Source organism: Malaya genurostris, chromosome 3, assembly GCF_030247185.1.
Source record: "Malaya genurostris strain Urasoe2022 chromosome 3, Malgen_1.1, whole genome shotgun sequence".
NCBI classification, from domain to species: domain Eukaryota; kingdom Metazoa; phylum Arthropoda; class Insecta; order Diptera; family Culicidae; genus Malaya; species Malaya genurostris.
Genome location: NC_080572.1, coordinates 38772236 through 38799201, shown reverse-complemented (window position 1 = coordinate 38799201; position 26966 = coordinate 38772236). Strand labels below are relative to the sequence as shown.

General features: G+C 37.1%; 1 protein-coding gene across 1 annotated transcript; it reads right to left on the bottom strand.

The window, feature by feature from the left end:
- Positions 1-1669: 1669 nt before the first annotated feature.
- Positions 1670-26564, bottom strand: LOC131438943 (homeobox protein vnd-like). The gene is made up of 3 exons (XM_058609356.1): positions 26090-26564; positions 2506-2906; positions 1670-2445 (listed from the first exon to the last, which is right to left on the bottom strand). Exons 1-3 carry the CDS (start codon positions 26227-26229, stop codon positions 1670-1672), a joined length of 1317 nt encoding a protein of 438 aa, XP_058465339.1. The 5' UTR covers positions 26230-26564.
- Positions 26565-26966: the final 402 nt, after the last annotated feature.

The following is a 26966-nucleotide window of genomic DNA, read 5'->3' as shown; positions in this document are numbered from 1 at the left end:
AGCAATGTGCCGTTTGTAGACAAACGTAGACCTTAAGAGTGTAGATATATCAAAGCTTATTCAAAGCAAGAAGCACGACGAATCCCTGATATTCAGAGGACGGGATACATCATATAGACCCGCGCCCTAAGAGACGAATCACCTTAAGGTTGATGCCTCTATGATCGAAATGAATTAAATGTCCGATACTCTTTATCACTATTACTATTGGGGTCAGAGCTAATAAAAGTCATTTTCATTGACTGAAAAATAAACGAAAATGACAAGAAATTATTGTCACTCTCAGTTTCGCTTGCAAACTATGAGAACGAAATCCATGTCCAGTCAATGACATAAACGGGAAAGTAGTTTCAAAATTGTGTTTTTTCTTTCATTTGCCCTTTCAGTCATTCGCAGTTTTCAGTGAAAATCCTATAGTATTCAGTGTCGATATTCAACCAAAGCTGTGAGAATTGAAAACGACAGAAAAAGGTTTCACAATAAGTTTTAACTGTTGGTGCTCGAATTTGTAGTAGTTTTGGTTTCCAAAGAAGTTCTGGGATGTAATTACTTCGATTTGCCATATTTTAGTCACTTTTTATAGCCAAGCGTCACATATTTTCAATACACCGATGCAAGAATGAAAATTTCAATTCTGCTGTTGCTACCTGAAGACGTTAGTTTGGTTTCGTCTTGTCATAGAGGAAAGAGTGACGTTGGCAATTATGCTCTCTCATTTTTTCGATGAGAAACTAAAATGCTTCGTCTCTCTTCGTTTGTTCTGGTGTCGGTCATTTGCGAATGAGACAGTAAAACATTGAAAATGAGACTGCTGAAATGGTTTCTTTCATTGAGAATGTGTGACAATTTTAAGCTCTGATTGGGGTAATGTCAACTCGAAAATGCCTTGTTTGGTATCTCTCCACACCTTTGCGTTAGCGATACATAATGTAAGCGTAAAGCTTTTTAAGGTTGACGCGGTTGATGCAAATGGTGCAGAATTGTCCGATGACGGCCCGATTGAAACACTACGATCGGGCCGATATCGTGCGTCCAATAATCGGGTCGATGATCGGGCAGATGTGGGTCGACAAAATCCACCGGGCTATTGCATGATGGATTTATATTTTCTAAAACCGCCCTCTCAGCAGGCCGTTCAATTTTGTTGATTTTTGAGCCCTTGTTGAACGATATATTGCACGAAATATTCGTTCAATTTGCTGGAACGGTTTGTTGTTGTTTTTTCTCTTGCAAAAATAGAATGAAAATTAAGTGTTACCTTACCATAGAAAGAAAATTTGTTGTTATTCTACGTGAAGTAGAAGTATTGTGCAGGTATGTATTGTTAGTTTAAACAAATAAATGGAAGAAACTTCAGAAATTCAGCAGTAAAACTAGTCCAACGGGGCTCCAACTCCTCATGTTAAAAATGGCTCAACAATGGACCTCTGTCTGCCGGGTTTGTTGAACGAAAAAAATGGCATTCGGTCCAACGGTCTGTTTCAAAATCGGCAAACGAAGGTCCCGTGTTGGCCTCCCGTTGAACGATTGATTGGACTTTCATTGGACCAATGATCCAACATATTGGACCAATGAAGGACCACCGTTGAACGTTTTTTTCTAATTGGGCGAACACTAACGAGTTGGTTGAAATTAAGTTTATTATTTCATATCACAAAATTGAATATTGTCACGGCCACCAACTCGCGGTGGATCCTACGCCATGGCTCTGTATAATGTTTCGTACACCACCGGTCTGGAATCCGAATCCGACAGGACTGTGCTCTGAACCGCTTGCACTGACCAGTGAATGAACTTCGGCAGACAGAAAATGGTGCCGGGGTTCCGGGTCAGATTTCCTTACCCCCAACGATGTCGATCCCATACATGGTTTACCGTCCCGTACTAATACTGGTACATTGATTCGCTTTGATGAGCTACTTAACTGGTGCCCGTAGTGTGAGTGCTTTTCCGTCTGTGCTCGCTTGGTCTTGTAGCGATGATTTTGAAACCAAATTTTCACCTGTGTCGGAGATAGATTGATCATCTTGGCCAGGTTCTCGCGGTCTGGTGCAGATAAGTATCTCGTCTGTTTGAACCTCCGTTCCAGTTCGTACGTTTGAGTTTTGGAAAATAATATTCTACGTTTGCGTTTCTTTTGACTGTTTCCACTTCCAGTTCCACGTTCACTGCCCGCTCGATCATCACCTGATGTACCGACTTCGATGCTATCGTCTAGCGATTCTACTTCGCATGTGTTATTAGAGTTAATATTATTATTACTGTTACTACTATTATTACTATTAACATTTGTTCTTGCCAATCGATCCGACGTTTCAATAACCGCCGTTGGTATGTAATTGCCAATGGTAGTGTAAGAAGACATTTCCGTAACCGGAGAAGTGCTGTCTGGGCTGACCTGATGATGGATGCCGGGGTCGATACTTTGCTGGGCCGCGACAGGAACTGAAATCAAATGAGTATCACTGTTATTTTAACGACGGTTAAAACTTACTGAAAGCTTACCATAATCATTACTACTGGTGTCGTAGTACCGTGATGGGTAGCCGGATGGAGCACCGCTTGAAGATGAGCCAGAACCACTTGGGAATAAATGATGCGACGGGTGGTAGTATGGAAATTCACCGTAGGTTGATGGCGGTAAATTCACTGTCTGTAGCGGCATGTAACCGTTCGAATTGCCATACTGCAAAAAGTGCTGGGCTGCTTGGGACGTATAATTTTCAGGTATTTCTCCCCGTTGTGGAAGCTGCTGATCCGTAGAAGACGTATTACTAGATTGTTGTTGCAGGTGTGCGTGCGTATACTCTTTACTTGGAGTATTGTTGTTGTTGTTAAGTTCTAAAATATCGCTGATGTGGAAACTGGATCGTTGGACTGGAGGGAGTTTTATGCTATCCAGGATTCTGTTTGAAAGTTAGAGAAAAAACAACAATATTATTGTTGACTCTACCCAAAACATGTTTTAATCCACCTCAACCATATTCTCATATGAACGACTGAATGCAAAAGTCGGATAAGTGCAATTTTGTTTGGAAAACCCGTTTAAGTATTTATGAAAGCAAAAATCGGATAAAAAGCTAGAGAGAGCAAAAACCGGACATGGATTTTGCAATGCAAGAATCGTTTAAAACATATTTTCTGCAAGAACCGGACAAAATAACTTTGAATGCAAAAACCGAACAAAAACTTAACCGGTTCTTTCAAAACAAATGTATTTATCCGGTTTTTGCATTCAAAATTTTTACCGACTGTCGCTGTGGACGAAGCATGGCTTGCTTGTTTATTAAAGGCAATTTGATCTATGCTGCATTCCCACAGCGGCAGTTTGTAAAAACTTTGAATGCAACAACCGGGTAAATACATTTGTTTTGAAAGAACCGGCTAAGTTTTTGTGAGGTTTGCTCTCAATGTTTGTATCCGATTATTGCATTCCAAAATACTTAAACGGGTTTTCCAAACTAAGTTGCACTGATCCGATTTTTGCTTTCAGTCGTTCATATATAATACTGTAACTAATACTATTTTTTGAGGAGAAATCACTCATTGTCGAGATCTAAGCTACTCAAAATTAGGTCGTTATCTACTCAAACTTTGACTTGATCGCAAAAAATGGATAGCGTGCTTTATCACGGCATCATATTTAGGGTAAACTTACATTTACCTAATTTTTTTTCCTAAAATTGGGGAGATGCACTTTAGTTGATTTTGGGTAAGTTTGGACCCAAAGTTAGGTAGCGGCTGGTAAGAGTGTAGGCCATCCACGAGAAAACGAACTGAGTTCCACTATTGTAGGTACTTCCTTCACCGGAACCCGAGAACCGGTATTATCGTCGGTTCGTATGGCCACCAACTAACATGACGTACAAACTCTACTAGTATTTATTCAAATTTTAATTAGATTTTATACGATTTTGACATCGTACACCTTTCAATGTTAAATTTTTTTGAATCCGAAAAATAGGCTTAATTTTTGGTTGTAGCATAAGATTTCTCAATTTAACCTAAGATTGGGAATATCTCTGAGAAAAGTTAGTGAAATACATTTTTGAGTATATGACTATTATCTCCCGTAGTTAATCGAAAACCGAGAACAAGGATAACCGAATTTGATTCGTTTGGCTGCCTAGTGATAATAGCTACATATTGGTGTAGTTTTGGGGTCAGTTTAGATTTTTTTGGGTTTTTCGTTTTGCCGCTTTAAGTGATGTTATAAAATTTTAACACACTTGACCCTAGAATTCCGGAACCGGAATTCGGATCAGGATGAAATTCGGGAATCGAGACCTTTCATTTAAACCTAATTGTAGAAATCGGTTCAGCCATATCCGAAAAAACCTATTGAGATTTTTTGACGCATACACACACATACACAAAAACATTGCTCAGCTCGAAGAAATGACTCGAATTTTATATGACACTTGACCCTCCGAGCCATTTTTTACTAGTTGATTCTTCAAGTAACTGCGTAACCAATATTTGTTAAAAAGAATGGTTTCAAATTACCGAGGATTCGAAATACGAAAAGAAATGGATAGTTTAAACTTCATCCATGCGTTCTGGTGAAAACAAGCCAATTGTCAAGCGAAAAAAGTGAAATTTGACCAGACCCTGTCAGCGAGAACAATCTTCAGTTCAGCAACGCCATCGCACGGCATCACATTCATGTTATCATGAAAATTGTATTTGACATTTCTCGCCCCTACTTTTATGTACTAGATGCGGACTCGTCTGAGGCTCGCAAAAAAGGATGTCGCCAAAGATTTGTTCGGTAAATGTGAGAGCTGGATATCTTGTTAATATGGTGTCTTTGATTTGACTTAAAATAATAAACCATAACACATCGCTCAAAAAGCCGTGCGACTGACATAAAGATGGCCGTCAAATCCATATGATGGCTGAAAAATCCATACGATCGCTTTCAAATCTATTGGCACAATGACGTTGCAATGAAATGTAGAGGCGCTGCTTGTTTAGAGATGTTACTTTCAGCAAGAGCTGTCAAATCGGTAGGAAATTTTTTAATTACTACTACGATTTCCTGTACAAACGGGCAAATTCATTTAAAAAAATATAGTAGAAGTGGAAGAAAAAGTTTTTAGTCTGAGGTGGTAATGTTAATCTTAATTTATTGTGCGAAAACTAACGTTTTTTTAGAATTGAGCATTATACTTGGTTTAATACCATTCTTCAAATGCCCGCCAACAACAAACAAAATATCTAAAATAAATGGTTCTCGATCGCTAAACATTATAGTACTCGAGAAATCATTATCGCACTGGTTTCTGTTTAAAAAAATGTTGGTCCGAGAAAAACCTAGCCTTACCCAATTTCACACATTTCTGAAGATTTTTCCATGTTTACACTAATAAAGTAGTAGTAATCATTTTGAAATCGATTTTCCTCTACTCCGAGTTTGTTTTCATTGCTGATATTAGTACTATTGAATAAACGAAAAAAAATCGCTGCAAATTACTACTGCCGATTTGAAAATTTTCGGAAGAATCCTCCTTTTCTTAGTTCCGGTGTCGCTACCGGTAATTCAGTTTTGCGACAATGTGCCAATGGGCGATCTAACGTTTCACAGTGTTTTGTTTTTTTTTTACAAGGTGAAATGCATTTACGCACGAAGTGTGGGACTCTCCACAGGACTACCCAACTGTTGATTGGAGCTACCCACTAAAACACCTTGGATCTCCAACCCTACCTCCCCGGCACCACCGCTAGGTATTACTTCGGGGTGGAAGGCTATTGGTGCTCACAGCACCCTCCTCAGATTTATGCAGAATGGGGATAAGCCCTCTGCCCGCGAGAGATCGACCAGTTGGATGACGAGGTCGGTCCAGTGATGCCGGCTGGAGGGTAACTTCCGGTTCACTGGCGCCTCGACGAACCAAAACTGATGTTACGTCGCGGAACTACTCGACTAGTCTCCGCCAAAAGATCTAGTCTACACCGACGGAAGGTTCCCCGACGAGGGAAGTCCTCCCGAACCGACGCTTACGGTACGCGTCTACGACCCGACCGAAAGGATGCCTAAGTCGATCTAATGATTCTGGTTGGAGCGTGACTTCCGGTTCACTGGCGCTCAGATGATCCTAGCGGTACCACGCGACGATCTACTCATCTAGCCCCCGACAAAGGATCTAGACTACTCCGACGGAGAGTTCCCCGGCGAAGGAGAATCTCCCGACACCGAGTCTCTTACACCACACGGGACACCCGATGGAGTGCCGAGGTCGGTCCCGCGATTCCGGTTGGAGCATGGCGTTTCACAGTGTGAGAAAAATCATTTTCCACCTCTGTTATTTTTGCAGCACCCAAGATTTTGTTTTAGAAAATGCAAATTTTCAGTTCCGATTTTAACATGTGATAAAATGTTATGTTGATCATTTTCAAACAATTTTGTTCGTCGTGAGAAATATGAAATGCTACTTGAAGGACCGTGCAGATGCGCAAACCTAAAAATATAAAAAAATAACGCAATATTTGTCAACATATCATCTTATAAAATTAAAAATGATTACACGAAATAAAAGAAAATTAATTTTATTATATTTTAAATGAACGGTTCTAAAATTCTTATATATAATGGAAATTATTTGAGTTCCCCATAACAGCCTGTGTAAAATTCAATCGTCGTCCTAAGAACGGTTCAAAAATGAAACTTAGATGGCACGTTAGGTAAAATTAGTTTTGCGTTAGATTACCAATATGACGTTTATGAAGTATTAACAGTCAAAAGACTGTGTCAAATTTCATGATAATTCCATTAGTCAGTCATTCTATTTTTCTATGAAAAATCATTGTAGAAAATCAGAGAAATAACTCTGATTAAAAGACTGCAATTTTTGCTTTTTAAATCATATTCTTATAAAATCGTTTTTTTTTGCAAATTTGCAACAATAAGCGCTCACTCATAAAATAAAATAAATTATGATATATTAAATGTTGCAAAATGACATAATCTGGTTGTAGAATATACTCACATCGTAAGAATATCATTTTTTGTTTTAGTTCAAATCGACTATTTTACTCAAAGTTCAGAATATCTAGTTCTACTATATCATAAAAAATAAAGTTGAGACAACACTCATTTAAATATGCAAAATATCAAAAAATCTATTCTTTACATAAATTATTCATACTCTACACGTCGGCTGAAATGATGAAGTACCAAGATCTAAAATGTTGTTAGAATACTTTAACCAGAACGAACATCACCGAAATGAACTGCAGCCGGTAAACCACGTCCGAAGCGTTCAAAGGCACCGCAGTGTGCTGGCTTCAGTATTTTGGGATGCATATGGTATGATTGTCATCGAATATCTTGAGAAAGGAAAAATAATCAATAGCGATTACTACAAAGCGTTGTTAGATCGATTGAATGCAAAAATCAAGGAAAAGCTACCTCATATGTCGCAGAAATAACACTGTTTCTCCAAGACAATGTACCGATTTACAAGTTAATGGCAATAATGGTTAAATTGAACGAATTACACTTCGATTTGGTTCCTCAACCACCGTCTAGTTCAGAAATGACTCCCAGTAACTACAGGTTTTACGATGATCTCAAAAAATGCTCAACAACAAATCCTTCTACAAGCACGCCATCGACAAGTTGAAGAAGCGGTCGAATGATTGTATTGCTCTTGAATAAGATTACTCTGATGATTTTTGGCAAAGATAAATGTGTTTTCTTAGTTAGTCACATGACTTATTAGATGTGTTATTAGATTGTTATACCAAATCTCGGCAAAACCAGAGAGCCGAGTGCTTGGCATACTAAAATCAACCGAAATTTTCTATATTTCTAATCAGTCATATAATTTGCATTTGGCGATATTTTCGGTTTCGTCTAGGTACATGATGCATTACTGAAATTTTTATCGTTTTTGGAAATAGAAATGACCGAATGCACGCATACGAATTATTGCCGAGACGCACTAAATACTAACACACACTATCTTTTTATATGAAGAAAACTTTTTTACACTATTTTTGTACGAAAAAACAACAACAAACCTTTCCAACTAACTGAACGAGTGTTTCGTTTAGTATGTCGTCCAACAAACGCTCAACGTCTAACAAGATCTAACCGCTTTCTCAGTGGGTAGGGAATCTCGACTGTATGCCAGAATCTAACTAATAACTCCATGATATGGATTAGCTTTACGAGATACTGTATGTTTAGATCATCTGGTGGGATTATTATCGCAAATAGCCAAACCAACACTGTAAATTCTGGTTGTTCACATTTGATATTGTGTGTTAAATGGAATTTGCATGAATTTAGCAGAGATGTCAGATAAAAATTTCTAATATCTTCAGGCAGGGTTGCAAATGTCTGTGAATCCAAGAATATGTCAGCGGGTTTCCATTGCTTTATAAACACACAAAAACTGGCTTGGCAAGTAAAAAAAAACAACGCGGCCAATTGAAAACTCGATTTTCTGAAAAATGCAAAATGTCTGCAACAACAAATGTCTGCAGCACTTTGTTAGAAATAAAAACCGGAATTTAGTGTGATTGCAACTGTTGACAGTTTATATGTTTTCTACATAATGTCATCGTGTCAATTTTTATCCGTGCACAAACTTCCAAGCTAAAATTTTCTAAATACCGTTTTACGAAAGTGGCTCTGCATCCCCGTTAGCTCGTCTGGAATTTAATTCGGAATTCAATATGATTTCAAAATGGATTCCAAATCAGATGCAATTCCAAACCCAATTGAAAAACTATACTGAATTCCAAACGAGTTGACTGCGATCGATCTGAAGCGACACGTTTGACTTTTTCACTGTTTCACTGTTCTTTTCGAAATCATTAGTGCGTGCTTTTAAGAACTGACGAAAACTGTCCTATTTATACATTATTAAAGGTGCCATAGATGCATGAAATAGTTTTTTTTTTCATTGATGCAAAACAATCGACTTTGCTCATAATCTAAATTTGAATCAGCAGAGCAAACAAGATGAATGAATCTAATCAATCTGAACTAAAATATAAACCAAAAACATTTTGTTCTATGCGGTTATCTCGAAACGTTGTTTATAAGGAATCATCATCCTTACCCAGGTAGTGATGAATTGAACATCATCGGGTAAAGGGCAGCGGCACGAAGTAGGCTGTGATTCAAGGCAGCTGACGGCATGAAAATAGGCGCCCACTTTAAGAAAGGTGCACATTTCGATAGTAGTTTATCCAACTTTGGTTTATTGGCCCGTTCGTTTGCCACTTTGTCGCTTTGAAGGAATGGTGCACATTCACTGTACTAAATTTTCGGAAAAAGATTCTTTCGCGACCACGTGTGCCGTTGAACTGGAAATCAGACCTGAGTTGCTCTAGGATATAAGCTTACTATTTCGCTGCCTAGAACATTCACTTCTGATACCATGACAGCGAATTTGTTTATTCCACGTTACGTGTTTATCAAAACGACTTGTTAGTAGGTAATTGATCCGTTTTTCTACAACCCATCGCTAGTTTGCAAGTGAAGTATTTCCAGTTTCAGTCAAATCAATTCGCTGAGATTGTGTATTTTGCAAAGCCCATAGCACGCAAAAGGCTTTTTCATTTTTGATTGGGATAAGTAGCAAGCACTGCCACTGGCTGTACTTTGTTTCCACCATTTTTTTACTTCCCTTTCATGCGACTCGAATCTCAGTCCACCACTTAATGCATACTCGTTATTGGCTAGCCAAAGAGAAGAGTGGGCGGTGCCAGCAACTCTTTAAGCATGTTTTGATATGAAACACGTGTAGCTCTCGCTAGGCGACTAAAAATGTGTATTTTGTTCATAGTTTTTCCTGCTTTGATTCAATCAGAGGTGTGTAGTTCTTTTAAAAAGGGATATATTTCTATTGCTTAACTCATGCACGCTTGTGGATTGAATTGAATATACAGTACATGATTGAGATTCTGCACAGCACATTTCGATGGAATTGTAAAGGAAGTTGTTTCGGGCTTTGTCTTACTTGGTTACGGTATCCTTGCTAGGAAGCTATACACGGGGATGTTGACCATATACATTTGCTGTGTGATAGATGACGCTGATCTCCAACAAATGTTTGAACAGAAGATAAATTCAAAACGAAGAGAATCTAGAAAATCGCATCGAAATAATTCGTTTGGTAGGCTTTTTGCATACGTGGCGAGATAAGTGAAATTTTAGTCAAAACAAGCACCATCAAGTGTTGTCGAGTATCGAATTAGTTCGAATGATTCAATTTTATTTTCAGTGTACAAATGTACACCTTCCTTCAGTTCGGGTTTACATCTCATCCAAGTCAGTCGATAAAACAAAACCGCTTACGTTGGGGACAGAAGAAACCAAGTACAGTATTGTGTCGTGAACAATAGACCTCGAAAATGAGTGAACCAAACGAACAAAAGCTACCGCCGGTACGAAAGAATACAATTATTGTTGACTTCAGACAGTGCAAAATTCGACCTTCGATACGAGAACTTGAAGGTTTGCTTAAGGAGCAAATGCATCTTGACATTAAACGTGTGCATTTACTTCAATGCAATAAGACCAATAATGTTGTTTATATTTAGTTCTATAAAGAGTTGGATGCAATTCAATTCGCTAAAGACAATAATAATGTGCACTATGTGGAGCATGAAAATATCAAGTACAACATTCCAGTATATATGGAAGATAGTGCTATAGAAGTGCGTGGGCATGATCTACCCTCATGCGTCCCCGATCCTTATATTCACGCAACTATGTCCCAATGCGGAGAGATTCTCTCTATCGAAAAAGAAAAGTGGAAGAATTTTTTCCCCGGTATTCTAAATGGCGTACGTTTGTTACGCATGCGCTTGAGGAGGCCTATACCTTCTTATGTGACATTCGGTCAGGATACAAGAATTCCGTGCAAATCACTTGTTACCTATGACAATCAGATGGCCACATGTCGATATTGCCAAAAAGCTGTTCAATACGGTAAGCCATGTGATAAACCGGACAAGGAGACAACTATACCAAAGGACAACGGTGCTCCCTTCACACCAACCCCAAGCAACCCCAGTACACCTGTGACAGTCACCAACAACAGTGAAGCATCCCCTTCAACGAAACCATCCAACGTATCCCCTATAGAACAAAGTACACCAGCTGCAGTTAACAGCTTACCATCTAACCAACCAGCAACTTCAAACAATGTACAACAAGACGCATCTACAGCAACTAGCAACGAAATCAACAACAATACCATGGCAATGGATGACGAAACGAACCACGAACAAACTGCCCCTCAATCCTCGCAGGAGGAAAATGGAAGCTCCTCTCCCCCTAGAAAAAGGGTGACAACGAGATCCAATACAAAAAAAAATTATCTAAAAACTCAGCTAAATCGGCCACGTAAAGCTTGTACGCAAATAGGCCTGAATAAAATATCTTTTAAATAAAAAATACACCTTCCTTAATATTGACAAAAGTCAAGACAATTTGCATGTGAACTAATACGGATATAAGTACTGTCAAACGAAAGTGGAATAAATTTAAGTACAAGAAGCTGGTGATTCTCGATTCGACTGATGAGCTTAAAACAAGTGTTATCTCAGTGCTCATAAAAGAAATCCCCTTCTTCAAGTTGATGCTAAGTACCTGGTGAACTTGTAAATACATTCTGATAGTAATTTATATCAGTTTTCCTGTACATTTATTGTACCTTGTAAAGGTGAATTTAAAATATAACAAATGGTAAAATGTATAGGACCGAATAACTACTAGAGCGTCTTTACCGCTTTTGTTGCAGCACAATGCATAACTATTTCTTTAAGAATGTCAAACCGTGGCTTTATCAGGAATCTGGAATCAGAACTAATTGACTCACGTTACACGTTCCCCGAGTTATTAAAGGATTTGTGCCTTGCGTCATTATTTTCAAAGAAAGGATAAAGGAAGGGAATTGTGGAGTGCATCCACAAAGGACGCTAAACGATCTGCAGGTTCCAAGATATATACCTAGAGGACGGGTATATCGTGATGGGCCAGCCGATGGCCTTCACGCAACCCACCTGAGTTTGATTCCCAACCCCGCACATAGGATCAGAAAGTTTTTCTAACCCGAAGAGACTAATGACCTTAAGGTCAAAACCTCTATGATGGAAATAAAAAAAAGATGCATGCTTAATAAAACCTCCAACCCCCTAGAGGATTTAGTGATTTCATAAAAGCGACACAATTCTGCATTCCCAGAAGAATGCAAAACGACTCGCAGTATGTATGAGCAGAAGTAAATTCGGCACCCCATAAAGGATGCCAAACAATCTGCTAAAACCTTTTAAGGTCAATACAGAAAGGATTGATTTACTCGAGGAGGAACGATGAACCCTCTGACTATAGCTCTTTATCGCATTGGATGAGAAACGATAGAATATCCTTTAATTATAGCTCCTCATACACAGATTCAACCATGTATGGGGAACCAAAAACCCAGATACGTATTTTCGTCAATGCGGGATAGTTACATATCGTAATCGCATTCACACAAATCACATGAATAATATTCAGCACGCTCAATAGTAGACATGTCATAGTTGAATTTGCAATGTCCAGTCAGAACTCTGACCAGAATACTGCAATGATGCTTGGAAAAATGCAGTAGACATTTTGACATTTTCAAATCTGGTAAATCTGGTAAAAATGCTTTCGTCTGAGTGCAAGCTTGCAAACTGCGCCAGTAGCTGGCAAAAAAAATTGGAACATGTTGTCAAAGATCAACTGATTAACTATTTAAACTCTGATAGTTTGCTTATACCGGAACAATCTGGATATCAGAAGAGTCACTCTTGCGAAACCGCTTTAAATCTGGTTTCAGCAAAATGGGGAAAATCGCGCTTTTGAAACAATTTCTAGGCCTATATTGTTATAAACACTACAACGCTGTGGTATCGGAGAAATATTCTATAATTGATTTGAAAGATAATTGTTTCCAACGATGTCGTGTCACAGAGAACAGACATCCAAGTAGAGATTTCAATTTGTATAAGAAATTTAACGATTGTTTTAAAAAGCAATCACCAAGTAGCAACTCTCCTGTAGAGGCGCTTTGAGCCGCCCAGTAATCCCTTATGGGCTCTTGCGTTCAAGCTATCATACAATGGTACTTCTTGCGTGCAAAGCCGTGAGCAACGGTGATTTTTAACGGATTTACTTGTATGCTTTCCACAGCTTTTATGATAAAGTTCGTACTAGCTTAGATGTCTGTTCTCTGTGGACGTGTCTAGTTTCCAGGGAAATACACTTAGGGTGCCACAGGGTAGTGTAAAAACCGATATTGTTTGCATGTTTACGTTTCGTCTTCGCCTCATCAGTGCTTCAGCAGATTATGTTGAACTACTGACGCAAACCCACGGATCAACATAATCCGTTGAGCAGATGTAAAGTTAATGCTATTTGTAAGACACTTTTCTATTACACAAGAAGCGTAACGTCTAAACTAACGTCTCGGACGAAACATTACGATGTTGTTTATTATGTACATGAATGACTTAAAGCGATTCTTACGGTTTTGTGAAATAAATTTGTTTTCTGATCATACTGTACCGTTCATTACAGCTGAAGATTTAGATGAAGCGGGTGCACATTTGAACGAAGACCTACATACACTGAGCCAGTGGTTAAAATTCAAACAACTGAATGTCTCAAAAACTAAATATATGGTTATTCCCTCTTTAAACACTGGACATTAAACTAATATTGATATTGATGGACAGATTATTGATCGCGGTAGAGAGTTGAAGTATCTTGGAGTCATAATTGATGAAAAGCTTACATTCGAATCTCACGTTAACAATGTCATCAAAAAGGTAGCCAAGCAGTACGGTGTATTATGCCGCTTAAGTAACGATTCAACGGTCATTTGTAAAATTCTCCTGTATACTTCAATCATTTTTCCTCCTGTAGTTTTCTAACAATGGTGTTTATTTTCAAAATATTAAATGGCACACTGCATCGATATTTATGTGTTCGGGTTGAAAGAGAAAGTAACTTGCATAGGTACAATACTAGAAATGCATCTGATGCGATATCACCAAACTTTTTATCAGCCAGATCGTAAAACTCGTTATTGTATAAAGGAATTATAATTATTTTCTATTCCATGCCAGAACGAATAAAGCGAGCTGCAACATTAAGGGAGTTCACAAAATTATGTATTTCACACGTAAAATCTATTCTGTAATTCGATCTCAAATGAATTAGTGCAATTTGTTTTTTTTCGAAATTTGTGTAAAATGACGAAGATTGTATTATATATTTACTTAATTTTTGTTTTTTGCCTTTCTCATATAGAAAGGTTATGCAATCACTTGAAAAACTGACTAGTATTGACAAGTGTCATATACCATTCGACTCAGTTCATCGAACTGAGCAATTTCACTCTCTCTTCCCCCCCCCCCCTCTCTATCCTCACTTTACTCAGCGATGGTTTGACCGATTTCCTCAAACTTATATTCAAATAAAAGGTCTCACGGTCGCGTACGGCATTCCTGAATTTCATATGGATCCGACTTCCGGTTTTGGAGTTATAGGGTAAAGTGTGTTAAATATTGTACACCGTCACTTAAACCGGCGAAACAAAATACTTGAAAAAATGTCTAAACTGGTCTCAAAACTACACAAATCGATAGTCATTATCAGTAGGCAACTAAACAAACCGATTCCGGTAAAGTGTGTTCAATATTGTACACCGAAAATAAAAAATTTAAATCGTCATTTTGATGGCAAAATTGTATAATCTTCAAAATTTGAATAAAAACTAGTAGAGTTTGTACGTCATGTTAGTTGGTGGCCGTACGAACCGACTTCTATTATACCAGTTCTCGGGTTCCGGTGCTGGAAGTACATATAATAGTGAACCCACTTAAGGATAACCTGAGCGAGCAAAGCACTGTTTCATTCTGTATGTTATGCTAGTTAATGCACAAACAATCCCTGGGTTTCTTTCAAAAATTAAAGAGAAAATTTTTGAATAGAATACCACAGTATTATATATGAGAAAGGTATCATTACAACACTAGGTGGATTAAAACAGGTTTTCTTAAATAAGACGCCTTAGCCTATTATGTTTTGTATGATGATGATGAATTTTTATTAGTTTGTTTAAGAGTTTAAAAAATGAGTCGTCTACAAATAAAATCAACCGTGAATCATTCGAACTGAGTGCCTTTAAAGGTACCTAAATGTCAAACCGTGTCTTAAAGAATATACTATTGTACGGCTTGAATTCAAAACCATGCTTTTAGTGTTATTGTAGAACATAGAGAAATGGTTCTACTTTTGTCCATTAGCTACTATCATAAATCGAATAAACATTGATTACCCAGTGTAATAGTAATGTAGGTGAGCAACCCGTGACACCAAAAGCCCCGTCTGGTGGAGAATGGGTGCGTAAATGCTCATAAAATGCATGCATAAAGTTGCCTGCGCATTTAACACAGAAGCTTTCCAATAAAACTGTTAAATTAAATTCGTTCTTTATTTCTGTTTAGTGATGATTGTCAAGTGTTGGTTTGTTTTTTTATTTCAGGTTATCATAAAAGGCGGAATCCTGGCAGTAGCACCTTTTCTTTCATAGCTGTTCATAATGGTCGGTGTACCTTCGAAAATATTCTGTGTAATGACTTTAAAAATCATTTCCATAGATTGTTTGATTGTATCCGAAAATTATATGATATAGTAATCATTCAGCCTTTCTCGTATAGAAATGTTATGCAATCACTGTGAATACCATTCGACTCAGTTCGTCGAGTACGCAAAATGTCTGTATGTGTGGGTTTGTATGAATGCAACACTTTTTTGTACTCTTTTTTCTCGCACGGAAAGACCGAAATCAGCATTTTGGCGAAAAAATTCTGATGATTTTCTGATTTTAGTTAGTTATTTTTTGAGACAACTTTTTAACTCTCATTCCCTTAATAATAATGAAATATTTGTTGAAATGGCTATTTTCAGTTGAATTCACCCGTCATTTCTTAGCTAAGGCACACTTCATTTCCATTCAACTAATTTTCTAGTTGTATTAGAGAAATAAAACGTTGTTTTCAACCAACATAAATGGTTGAATTGACTTCTGCAATTTGCAGCTATATGGCGCACTGTCACCGAAAAAACGATAACACCGTAATGACTACTAGCCACTAGATGGCACACTACTACCGAGAAAAAATTTCAGTCGCGGTTGTCTTTTCAATATTGGCAGGTATAAATACAATGTTGTATTGGAGAAAAAGACATAAACGAAACATAAACTTCTTTTTGAAAATTTTCCTAAATCGCTGTTTTCTTCATTCGACTTCGCGAAATCGACTCTTTCACTGAAAACTTTGAACACTCGGAAAACAAAAACCGAATACAAATAGCACACCGGACGGCGCAGCCCGGAAGGTTGGAAGATACAAAAAACATCATTTGACATATACAATTCGAGTGCAACATTCGAAACTCACTTCACTGTTCCGCGTAAAAACATTACTATGCACAATCGCTTCAAATGCGCACAAATTTCCTTTACAGAGTTTACGTCATTTTTACATATCGATTTAAAAATTTATTAAGATTTAGAAATATCGTAACACATGCGAAAAACAATTTACAAGCAGTTTCATCAAGGCTGTCCTTTTTAGCTTTTCAATGAATTATTTTGCTTTGACACTTCTCATGAGTTGGCTAATAAACCTGTTAATAAAACATTTTTTCATTATTGTTTCCTTGTACTGTCCTTCAGCAATGATGGTGATAGATAAAAAAAACAAATTTTCTGATTTTAATAAGAAAAAAAAACACATTCTCTAGAAATAAAAGCTTTTTTCAGCAAAGTAAATTCTCAATTTTAACTAATTTCATAGTTATTTTGAAAATTTTGTTGTTAAAATCAACTAATTCAAAAACAGTAATACGAATTAGGCGCAGAGCTAGTTTCGGTCGTTCCGTGCGGAGTTGGCTGAACCGATTTTCATGAACTTAGATTCACATGAAAGGTCTTGTAAATTCCGGTTCGAGAATTACAGGGTGATATATGCAAAAAAGAATGATAATACGTGCACTTTTCTCAGAAACGACTGAACCGATTATCACAAACTTATACCGTTTTCGTATATTGATCAGAGCAGCCCGAGAGCTGACCCAGAGTCGCCCAAACAACTTTTGATGTGTTTTTTTAAGCAACCTGGAGTAGCTCTAGATCGGACTCCAATCGCGTAGTTTCGCTCAAAAAAATTTCTCGGGTCGCACCACAACATCCATGCGAATTTGTTTATTTTTTCTTTTTTTTATGTGTTGTTGTTTAGGGCGCGTACCACGTGCTCGTTTTACTAAGAGTCAGATTCCCCCGCGTGTAGGTTCAAAAACGAAAACGGTATTAAATTCAAATGAAAGGTATAATTGCCCCATACAAAGTTTCTTAATTTTATTTGGATCTGACTTCCGGTTTCGTAATTACAGGGGAATTTGTGAAAAAATCCTATTTCAAATTAATTAATCACTTTTCTCAGATATGGCGTGACCGATTTTAACTAATGAAATCCTTTCTGGTTCCCATTTTTCGATTCATGACCGAAGATTGTAGCATTTCGTTTTCTCAGACATTGCCTTACTCTGTAGGTTATACTAGTTTATGGACAATTCTTTTTGTTTTACAAGAATCAAAGAAAATTAATTTGTAGAATATATCACATTTCTATATGAGAATATGTGAGATATGAGAAAGACATCATTACACAACTAGCTAGATTATAACAGGTTTTTTTCAATGGTTTTACAAACAAAAAACTCCGAAATGGCCTTAAAACACGGCTATCGCACTAGAAACCAGAATAAAGCATCCCGCAAATATTGTTTGGGTGACACAAAATTTGACATTGCCAAAACCAGAACACAATTGTACCCAATTGACAAGCGTATAAATAGGGATGCCTAACTTCTAATAATTTTGTTCGACCTATCCAAGAAGTGAAATTAAAATCTAAGTATCTTCCTGTGTATATATTTTTAGATTGGTTTTAACCGTGGTATTTTTTGTGTTTTTTTTTTTTCTAGATGCACAGGAAACCCCCATATCATAAAATAGCAAAATAGCAGTTTTGTATCATGCCCTGGTAGCTACAACTAAAATAATATTAATTCGACTAATGTATCTGTTCTCGCAACAACTGTAAACCAAAATTTCGTTTTCGAATGCTGTCAGTTGGCTGAGAATGCTAACGTTCCGTTCTCTGTTTTGAATGTGTGTCATTGCTTACTTTCCATGCTCATTTACTGATGACTCGGCCATTCATCATTTATTTCTGGACATTTTTGTAGAGCTAACAGTAAAATTGTTGCTGACAATTCCAGAATTGACAGTTACTAAATTAGGGATTCTCAGAACTTATAATTTTTTTTCAACATGTACCGAGTACTCGGAAGTGCAAATCTAGAAAAGTTTTTCGCCCAGATTCAGCAATAAAATTTAGGTGTGCAAAGATCGTTCAAAGAGGCGGACATTATTTATCTCTTGAAAATACAGTTAAAATCAAAACATTGTGTTTTGAAAATCTTATTTGAATCTGATCCAACAAGAACAGTCTTTTCTTGTTCTAAACGCCGGGAGTCAGTATTTTCGCCAATACTCGATATAATGATAATACTATTGATAGTATGATGATAATAACCGTGTGCATTCAAATGAGATTGACATTTTCATGAAAGATTGACAATAATATTGCCTCGTGTAAAGGCCGATTAAGAGCAATTTCCTATTGATGTTTTCTTCCTGATCTCTGATTCACTCTATTGAATATTTACATCGTAATACGAACGGTGGAGAACCCTTCCATACCAAAAGACGAAACATCGAGGGGACTTCTGTTTGGAAAGCCAATTATAAAAGTTCCCACAGCTTAATTGGTGGGTGAGGTTAATTGTATGAATAACAAGGTGGAGAAGTAGCTCGCATTGAAGTTCCACGAAAGGACGCACATCAAATTGGCTTATGCGTTTTGAAAAGCGGAAAAATGTTGATCTTTTAATTTGTAAACTATTGATTTTGAATAGGGCTGCTAAAAACGGTAGTTTGCATGTATATCTACCATCCACTAAAGGTAAATAAATACAAATCATGAGAAATCATCTATAATTTGATTTACATTTAAATTGTCAATTATCCTACTCCCTGGTAGAACGAGCAGTCGAATGCAGAACTGACATGAAATGTCAACTTCAATTAAGTTTGAAAAGCAAAAATGTTGAGCTGAATTGACAATCCATCTTCCGATGGGAAACAGTCTGCAGAACTACGAACCAAAAAAAAAAATCAAATCATGCAAGTCAAAACCTCATGTTGTGGATAAAACAGTTTGTACACGTCATTCTGAGTAAAGAAAGCTATTTTGAAGAAGGTTGCACCCATTTATGTCGCATTTCCATTTGTCACGAAGAGTTCTTGTTCAACCGGTTACCTGTACAGTTTTTTTTTTCTGACAGGTAAAACTCCAAAAACAGTGAGATATTATTTTTGATAGTCCTGGGAAAACGGAAAGATGTTTCTCTAACAGACTAATTTCGACGCTCTCTGGAAGGTGAATGCTCACATGCCTCACCTTAATTACTAACTATTTATGGCTTTTGATGATAGATTGCTGTTTGCTTATTCTCCCTCTGCCAGGCTTTAGTGTTTCCACGCTCAACTTGCAACGATGATGATGATGATGATGATACTCATAAGGATCGACAATGCTTTTCCACTTAGGCCTCGTACCTGTGCACTTTTGTTAGTGCCGTTTTCGCGTGTCCATATGACGTTAGCCGATTCACAGTCAAGTGTGCTATCAAATGAAGAATACCCATCCAGGTGAAAGGAGTTATTGCTTTATCTTCAAAAGCTATGGCGAAAAAATAGAACTCAGAAACATGCAAAGGTTATGGGAAACGTGTTTGTTATTACACATGTGTACAATGCGGTTGTAAGCGTGAAGGCAAGTGGAAAAATTGTTTGGCGTGTTGAAGTTCCGTTGTTCAAATAAAATTCGATGTTTGATACTTCTGACTTGGTCTCAGACATGTAGAAAATAAATTTAGCAAAGTATATATTGAAGTAGGTTTAAGACACAGAAAATAGTCTGGGTACTACTTTTCGATGCCGAACCTGACCTTCTGTTTCAAGTGTACGGGACTACTGTATGACACGATCCTACGAACACTAAGAATTCTTTCAATTCAGTACTCGAGCTTACGACATCTGGCTTGTTAGATCAGCGCTTTACTCTGTGAACTGCCGACTCCGGTTCAAAGTTTCATACTATTTGTTGAAAAATAAAAATAAAATAAAATAAACAAAGAGATAGATAATAGATCTAAAATACATTTTGTAAAAAACTTTTTCATTGCGTTCTAGAAAAGTTCTAGAGCATTTCCTTCTATACTCAGAACTTAATTTGTGTCGGCGAAAAAGATACCGAAAAAGGAACGATAACGGATTCAACCGGAATTTCGGTAATAATGCATTTCTTGAATCATTCGGTTGATTTTTATTTCGAATGTTAATTCAAAATGTAAATTTCTTTGTAAATTTCTGTGTAAAATAGCAATCGAATATTTCACCGAGATCCGTAAATTTAATTTTGAAATTAGAATTAGATAGTGGTACTCGAAAAGCAATTTTCGTACAACCGAAATTCGGTAGAAGATTAAAGTAATCATTTTGCTTTAGCTGAAGACTGAGCGTAGCGATGACTAGTAATAATATAAATAATTTCTACTTTTTTCATCATCAGAATGAAATTGAATGTCTTGACAAATTTGCTTTAGTTGAATGCATGCACCGAGTGCATGTCGGTTCGATACTGATTCTAATTCTGTGGGGGCGATTTTCCGATTTATTTTTGAAATCGGCTTAGTCTATTTTGACATTCTTATCCCCGCTCCAATTCAAAGGGGCTGGGGTTCCCTATAGGATGTTGATAGTATCAATTATCTCTCTCCGAACTGGACCAGCCTAGAGGCCTTGTGGAATCTGGTGACAAAAATAGCGAAGAATAGATCCACTGCGTTCCTGCTTGCATGTCGTAAAAGGTGACAATTGCAGAAGTTTCTCTTCTCCGACTTTCGATTACCTGTTTCTTTAAATGTCATTTTCAATTAGAAAAGCAATTAATAGACATGCCTCATGTGTTCAACCTATCTTAAGCCCCACTGTTCAGCCGCTGCGTACAGAAAAAATATGTGTTTTTTATACATGCAAATAATATAAATGTTGGACGGAGTAGATGATAGCTCAATCGAACTCCGATGACCCATTTCGTATTCAGATCATATCGTGTTCTGAGATCACCGTTCCATCAACCAGCTTCGCTCTAATACAATGGGTGCATTAAATGGGTTTTTGAAGTATGCAATTATCAATAGAATGTGTGCTGCATCTGATTATTTATATCCAAGCAATTATAACAGATATAACTTATAACTTATCAGAACGCTGTATTCTAAAATCATAACACGCAAATTCAAAAACAATTGACAGAGGTATTAAATATGTCACCATCAGCAAATTTCGATTGCTATGTGACTAAAATACACGGATGGATAATGTCAGCGAAATAACTGGATACAAAATAAAACTGCTACGCTTTCTCCTCATTTCCGAATACCGATAACCCCCGTAAGGAGTTATGTAAAGTAAGTTACGTTTTAGAAAGCTTTACAGCAGTCCTCTCAAATTGATCTTTTTAATTTGTTAAAATCGGTTTATACGTTTATTTCTGAAACATGTCTACACAGAAAAAAAAATGAAATTTACACGATATATAAATCAATAGTATCATGAAATAGACATCTGTTGAATCGAAAATCTGGTTTAGAGCCATGATCGATATAGAATTAAATTGGAATACATTGATTTTTCAATTTACAAAAGTATATATTTAAAAAAAACATATTCTTAATCCACCTAGTGCTGTGATAATGCCTTTCTTTTTTATCGAAACTGTCTCATCAAAATATATATGGCCTTTTTGTTAAAATAAATTCTGACACTAATTTAGGCTCATATTTGACACCAAGTTATTCAGATTGATTCGAGTAGTTCACAAAAGTATGCTTCAACGTTTATGTCACATATTCGGAAACATTATTCAAACCAAGCGTATCAGCAATAATACTTTTGAACGTGATCATGGGTCACTGTGTGAAATAATTTGGCTGAAAAAATAGTTTGACGATTACGTCACTTGTACGATTATATCTCCAAAATTTGACATGTCAGCTGTTCAATTTGAACCCTAAGCAGGCGCAAAGTTCACACAATTTATGTGACACTTCAGGGCCATCGTCCAAGTACCATGCACGCGAGTGGTTTTACAAAATTTTCAATGGAAATTTTGAAAAATTTGCCAAAACCAATAGAGTACAGACCTTTGAAAAGCTTTTATCTATCTGCAGGACAAAAATGGCTGAGAAATTCGGAGAATTTCCCGAGTCTTATCTAAAATAGCTCTTAAAAATGTTTTTTTTGTGATCTTTCACAATTATTTAAAAAAATAATTCGATGGTATGAATTTTATTTTCAAAAAAACCTTATGTTGGCTACAAGGATCGGATTCGGACACATTTTTGGAAAACCTTTTCACGCTTTTCATGGAAAATCAACGAATTTCATATAACCGAAATTTTTGAAATTCGACCCCTCGGGCCTCGGTTGAAAAATCGGTTTTCACAGTGATTGACAAATGATTTCGAAAACGATATAAAGTTTTGTCACGAACTTCTAGAGAAATTTCTCGATGATAGTGAGCTGCAGTGCTTTTAAATGATACTGTATTATTCAGTGCAAAACATTTTCTGCTTATATTTACAATTTCCAATATGCCATTCGACGTTTTGACATTTCGCCTGTCAGATCTGACTACCCACACTCACGTAAGAACTTTAAAACAGTGTTCTATTCGTGTTTTAAATTTTCATTAATTTGAAATAAATTCGTCGAGCAGTTTTAAGTTTGTTTCAAAATTGTGCTTGAAAAATAGAACTAGATCTCAGCGTTGTGATTGACATGGTTCAACCCATACGTACTAAAACAGCGATGCAAAAAAAAAATACACGGTTGCAGAACTACTCATGACACTAACTAAATTAACACTAGATTTCCGATTGAGCTGTTAGTAGCTACAAAGTAGCTATTTTTACAGACACTTTTTTCACAAAAGTGTATCAAACATCCTTCTTTAGTGTATCGGTTATATAAGTTTATAACCTTATAAAACCAATACCAATAACGAAGGAAAAGGCTCCCTTTTAATACTTTGTCATCAAACATTTACATTGAATAAGTTCTTTGGGGTCGATTTTTGGTTTTTAGAAATATCGGAATGGTAGATTTTTTTCAGTCAAGTTCGACTGATTTTTTCATGAATACGAAGCACCAGATACCGAATATTGCCACTGCAATCGGCTGATAAGCCACAATCACTATTGCATAGATTAGAGGGCGTTTTTCAGCTGAACTATATTGGATTCAACTCCTACTAGCGACTAATAGTGCATAACCGCTGGTTTTCTTCATTTAACGCTCAAGGAGAAAAGATTGAATTTCGACTGCCCGTAGTAAAGTAATCTCAGTCAATTTATACCGTGGGGTTTGTTGTAATTCAGTAACTACATCCGTTCTGCTAAAGGAAGACTAACTGTAAATTGGTGCGCACAAAAAGACCTATAATTCGTGATTCAAAAAAAAAAAAGAATTCCATTGTTCATTGCTTTACAGTACATTTATTAAATCGACAAAGTTACAGCATTAGATGGTTACATTTCTCCTGTTCGAACGAAATATCAAACCTACTGTTGGAACCAAGTGAAAACGAAGACGTAATCACCGCATTTTTCCGTTTTGCCCGCATTTCCTGGATGTTCTCGATTAAGCGGACTACTCCGGATTTTCCAGCTGTTTGTGCACAATATTTTTCCCATTCTGATATAGGAAGGCTATGCAATCACTGTGAAAACTGACTTTTGAACGGAGGATATATACCACTCGACTGAGTTCGTCGAGATCACAAAATGTCTGTGTGTATTTAAATCGTGAGATCGTTTTACAAACCTAGATTCAAACGAATGATTGCCACATTGAAATCCATATATATTTCAGGTGAAAATATGTAAATCTGTTAATTAATTATTCTATTTGTACCTACTTGTTAGTATTATCACGAAATCATGATAACGATGCTTTTCTATAAAAGTACACTTATTTTATAGAAATTTTATGAAAACACTTGAAAAATTGCGTAGTATAAATTGGCCCGGAGGGCTAAGGATTCTAACCTATCGACACAGTTCATAGAGCTGAATAATGCCTGTGTGTGTATGTATGGGTGTGAGTATGTGTCAAATAATGTCACTCATTTTTTTTTCAGAGATGGCTTAGCCGATTTTCACAAACTTCGGCTAGAATAAATAATATTATAGTCCCATAGGTTACTATTGAATTTCATCATACTTCAAAATTGCAAACCGTCGTTTAGAGCGACGATGAAAAAAGAGAAAAATTCTTCTAAATTTGGCTCAAAACTGATTTAATTTGTAGGTTATATTAGATACTTACTAATAGAATTGACATCGGCTATACCGGTACCAAATTCCCGGAAATAGTGGTCAAAAACTCTAAAACGAGACTCACTCAATTTTCTCCGAGATGATAGGTTGCTGTTAAATTTCAACCTTTCATCATTTAATGGGTAAAGTGTGTTTAATCATTTAGAGCGACGATGCAAAATATAGAAAAATTCTTATTATCTTCACATAACTGTTTACAAATTGAAAAGGTTATCGTTTTATGAATTTTAGTTGGTTTGACGTAAAGTCGCCATATATGGTGGGAAGGTGACAAGCGATTATAAATACACTCTCCTACTCAGTGCTTGAGCGGAAAATAGGTAGAGAGCGAGAAGACTAGTGTTTGATGGACAGAGACGATGTTTGGAAGTATGGTACTGGTCGGGTGACGGCCAGGATGTAGACCATGTTCGATGTACGTTCTACCATTTCTAACCGTGTTTTACAGCTGTGTTCACACAAGGTGCATAGTGGCGAAATGTTTGCGCGGAATGCATAAGAACGCAGGTTCGAGTCCTGTCTCTGAGTGTATCTTTTTCCAAAAATCATCTTTTCTGTTAAGTTTTTCATTATTTGGCTTCTATGATATATGTGTTCACTCAGTTATTGCAAAAACTGAAAACTTTATATTAATTCATACCCAAAGAAAGTTTCTTATTTTATTCAAGTTTGAAAAAGAAATTTCTTGATATAATCATTTAGTGATATTTTTGAAAATATAAGAAATGTAAGAAAAGCATCATTACACCACTAGGTGTATAAAAAAATCTTTTTTAGAGTTCCCTTTGACGCTATTTCTGAACGCGATCGACTATTTTGATCAAACTTGTACCAGCTTTTCTTACTCTCATAGTAAACTTCTTAGGCAGCCAAACGAACCGTCGAACTGTCATGCTTTAATATAGTTCTGTTACTATAAGAGTTTGTAGTTTTTTTCTATGGAAGTGTAAATAAACCGCTGCCAAAGATTTTCTATTCCTAACACTATACACGAGCTAGAGGTTCGCGAGGAGTGTACCAATTTCCAAAATGTTTGCATTTTAGTACGACCTGAAGGGAAGGGTCTCGTTAGCTAAGAGATCTGAAACGAACCGATTTTCTAGCAGGAAATTTACGACCGCTGACAAACGGCATCTCCAAATCTGGCAGCCTATTTTCAAGAGGAAACACTCGAAACATTGCAATGGTACTTAACTTTGCCAGAGTGGACGAATTTCAAGTGGTCCTAACCTTTATTGCCCAAATTACATCAGGTCTGTTGAGCCTATAGCCTTCTATCAATATACCTACTTGTATCAATTTGACACCAATTGCTGTTCGAAGCGAATAGACTTGCTGCCCCCGACGTGCGCGATTCAGTCGAATTTTCTGTCCACTTGAAAACAAATTCGGGTTATCTTTGGCAAAGCTAATTGATTACGGATAACCATAAATCAGCCTCGACTTAAGAAAGCACCTAAAAGGGGACAATAACGGCGTTAACTTCATTCGTACCTATAGTCGTATTCAGTGGCTCCGTAATCCGGTGGAATGAGCTGCCAGCTGGAATCGTAGAATTCATCATAATCAGTGGGAATCGTGGGAACTGAACCGGTCTGACCATTGCCGGTTCCAGAGGCACTACTATTGCACATGTTTGCCGTGACTCTGTTCAGCAGGAGTGGGTCCTCTAGCTCGCTATAATTGTCTCACTCGAACTCAACAACCTGCCTGGAGGGGTTCTGCTGCTTAATTAAGTATCCAATGAAGTTCACAAAAATCACTAATTGATAAATCAAACCCCCTTTTCGACGGCAACCGAATGAGACGAGTGTTTACTTTAGCACTTGATTTTCGGTAGTAATCACGGTAATACAAAATCGACCGAAACTGAATTGGATTATTGCATAGTGCCTACTGGGTTATGTACCGGAATCTTTCAATATTCGACTTGTATAGGTCTACCGGGACTATCGACAACTATCACTCAACTGATCTTGGGTAATCGAAGAGCAGTAATAAGCACCTTTAGCGGGAAAGCCATTATCTGCACTTAATTGCGACCAGGCGAGGATGGGTGCAGTCGATGGAGAGGTATATTGATATTATGATGTGGTATATCAAACCCCAATAAGCCACGGCTCTGATATCAGCTGCCTACCACATTACCAGCGGCTCGGCCTTTGATTGTATGGTGAAGTGCGTATTGGTTCTATTGTGAGCAATATTTTCCCATAATAGTGGTTTTGCGGAGATTTTTTTTTATTCGTCAACTTTCAAATTATTACTCTGTGCATACAAACAACCGCGATTCTCCTTTGAAATCTCGAATTTCAAATCCCTACTGCGAGTAACTGCTCGAGTCACATTCAGGCGCGTACACAGGGGGGGG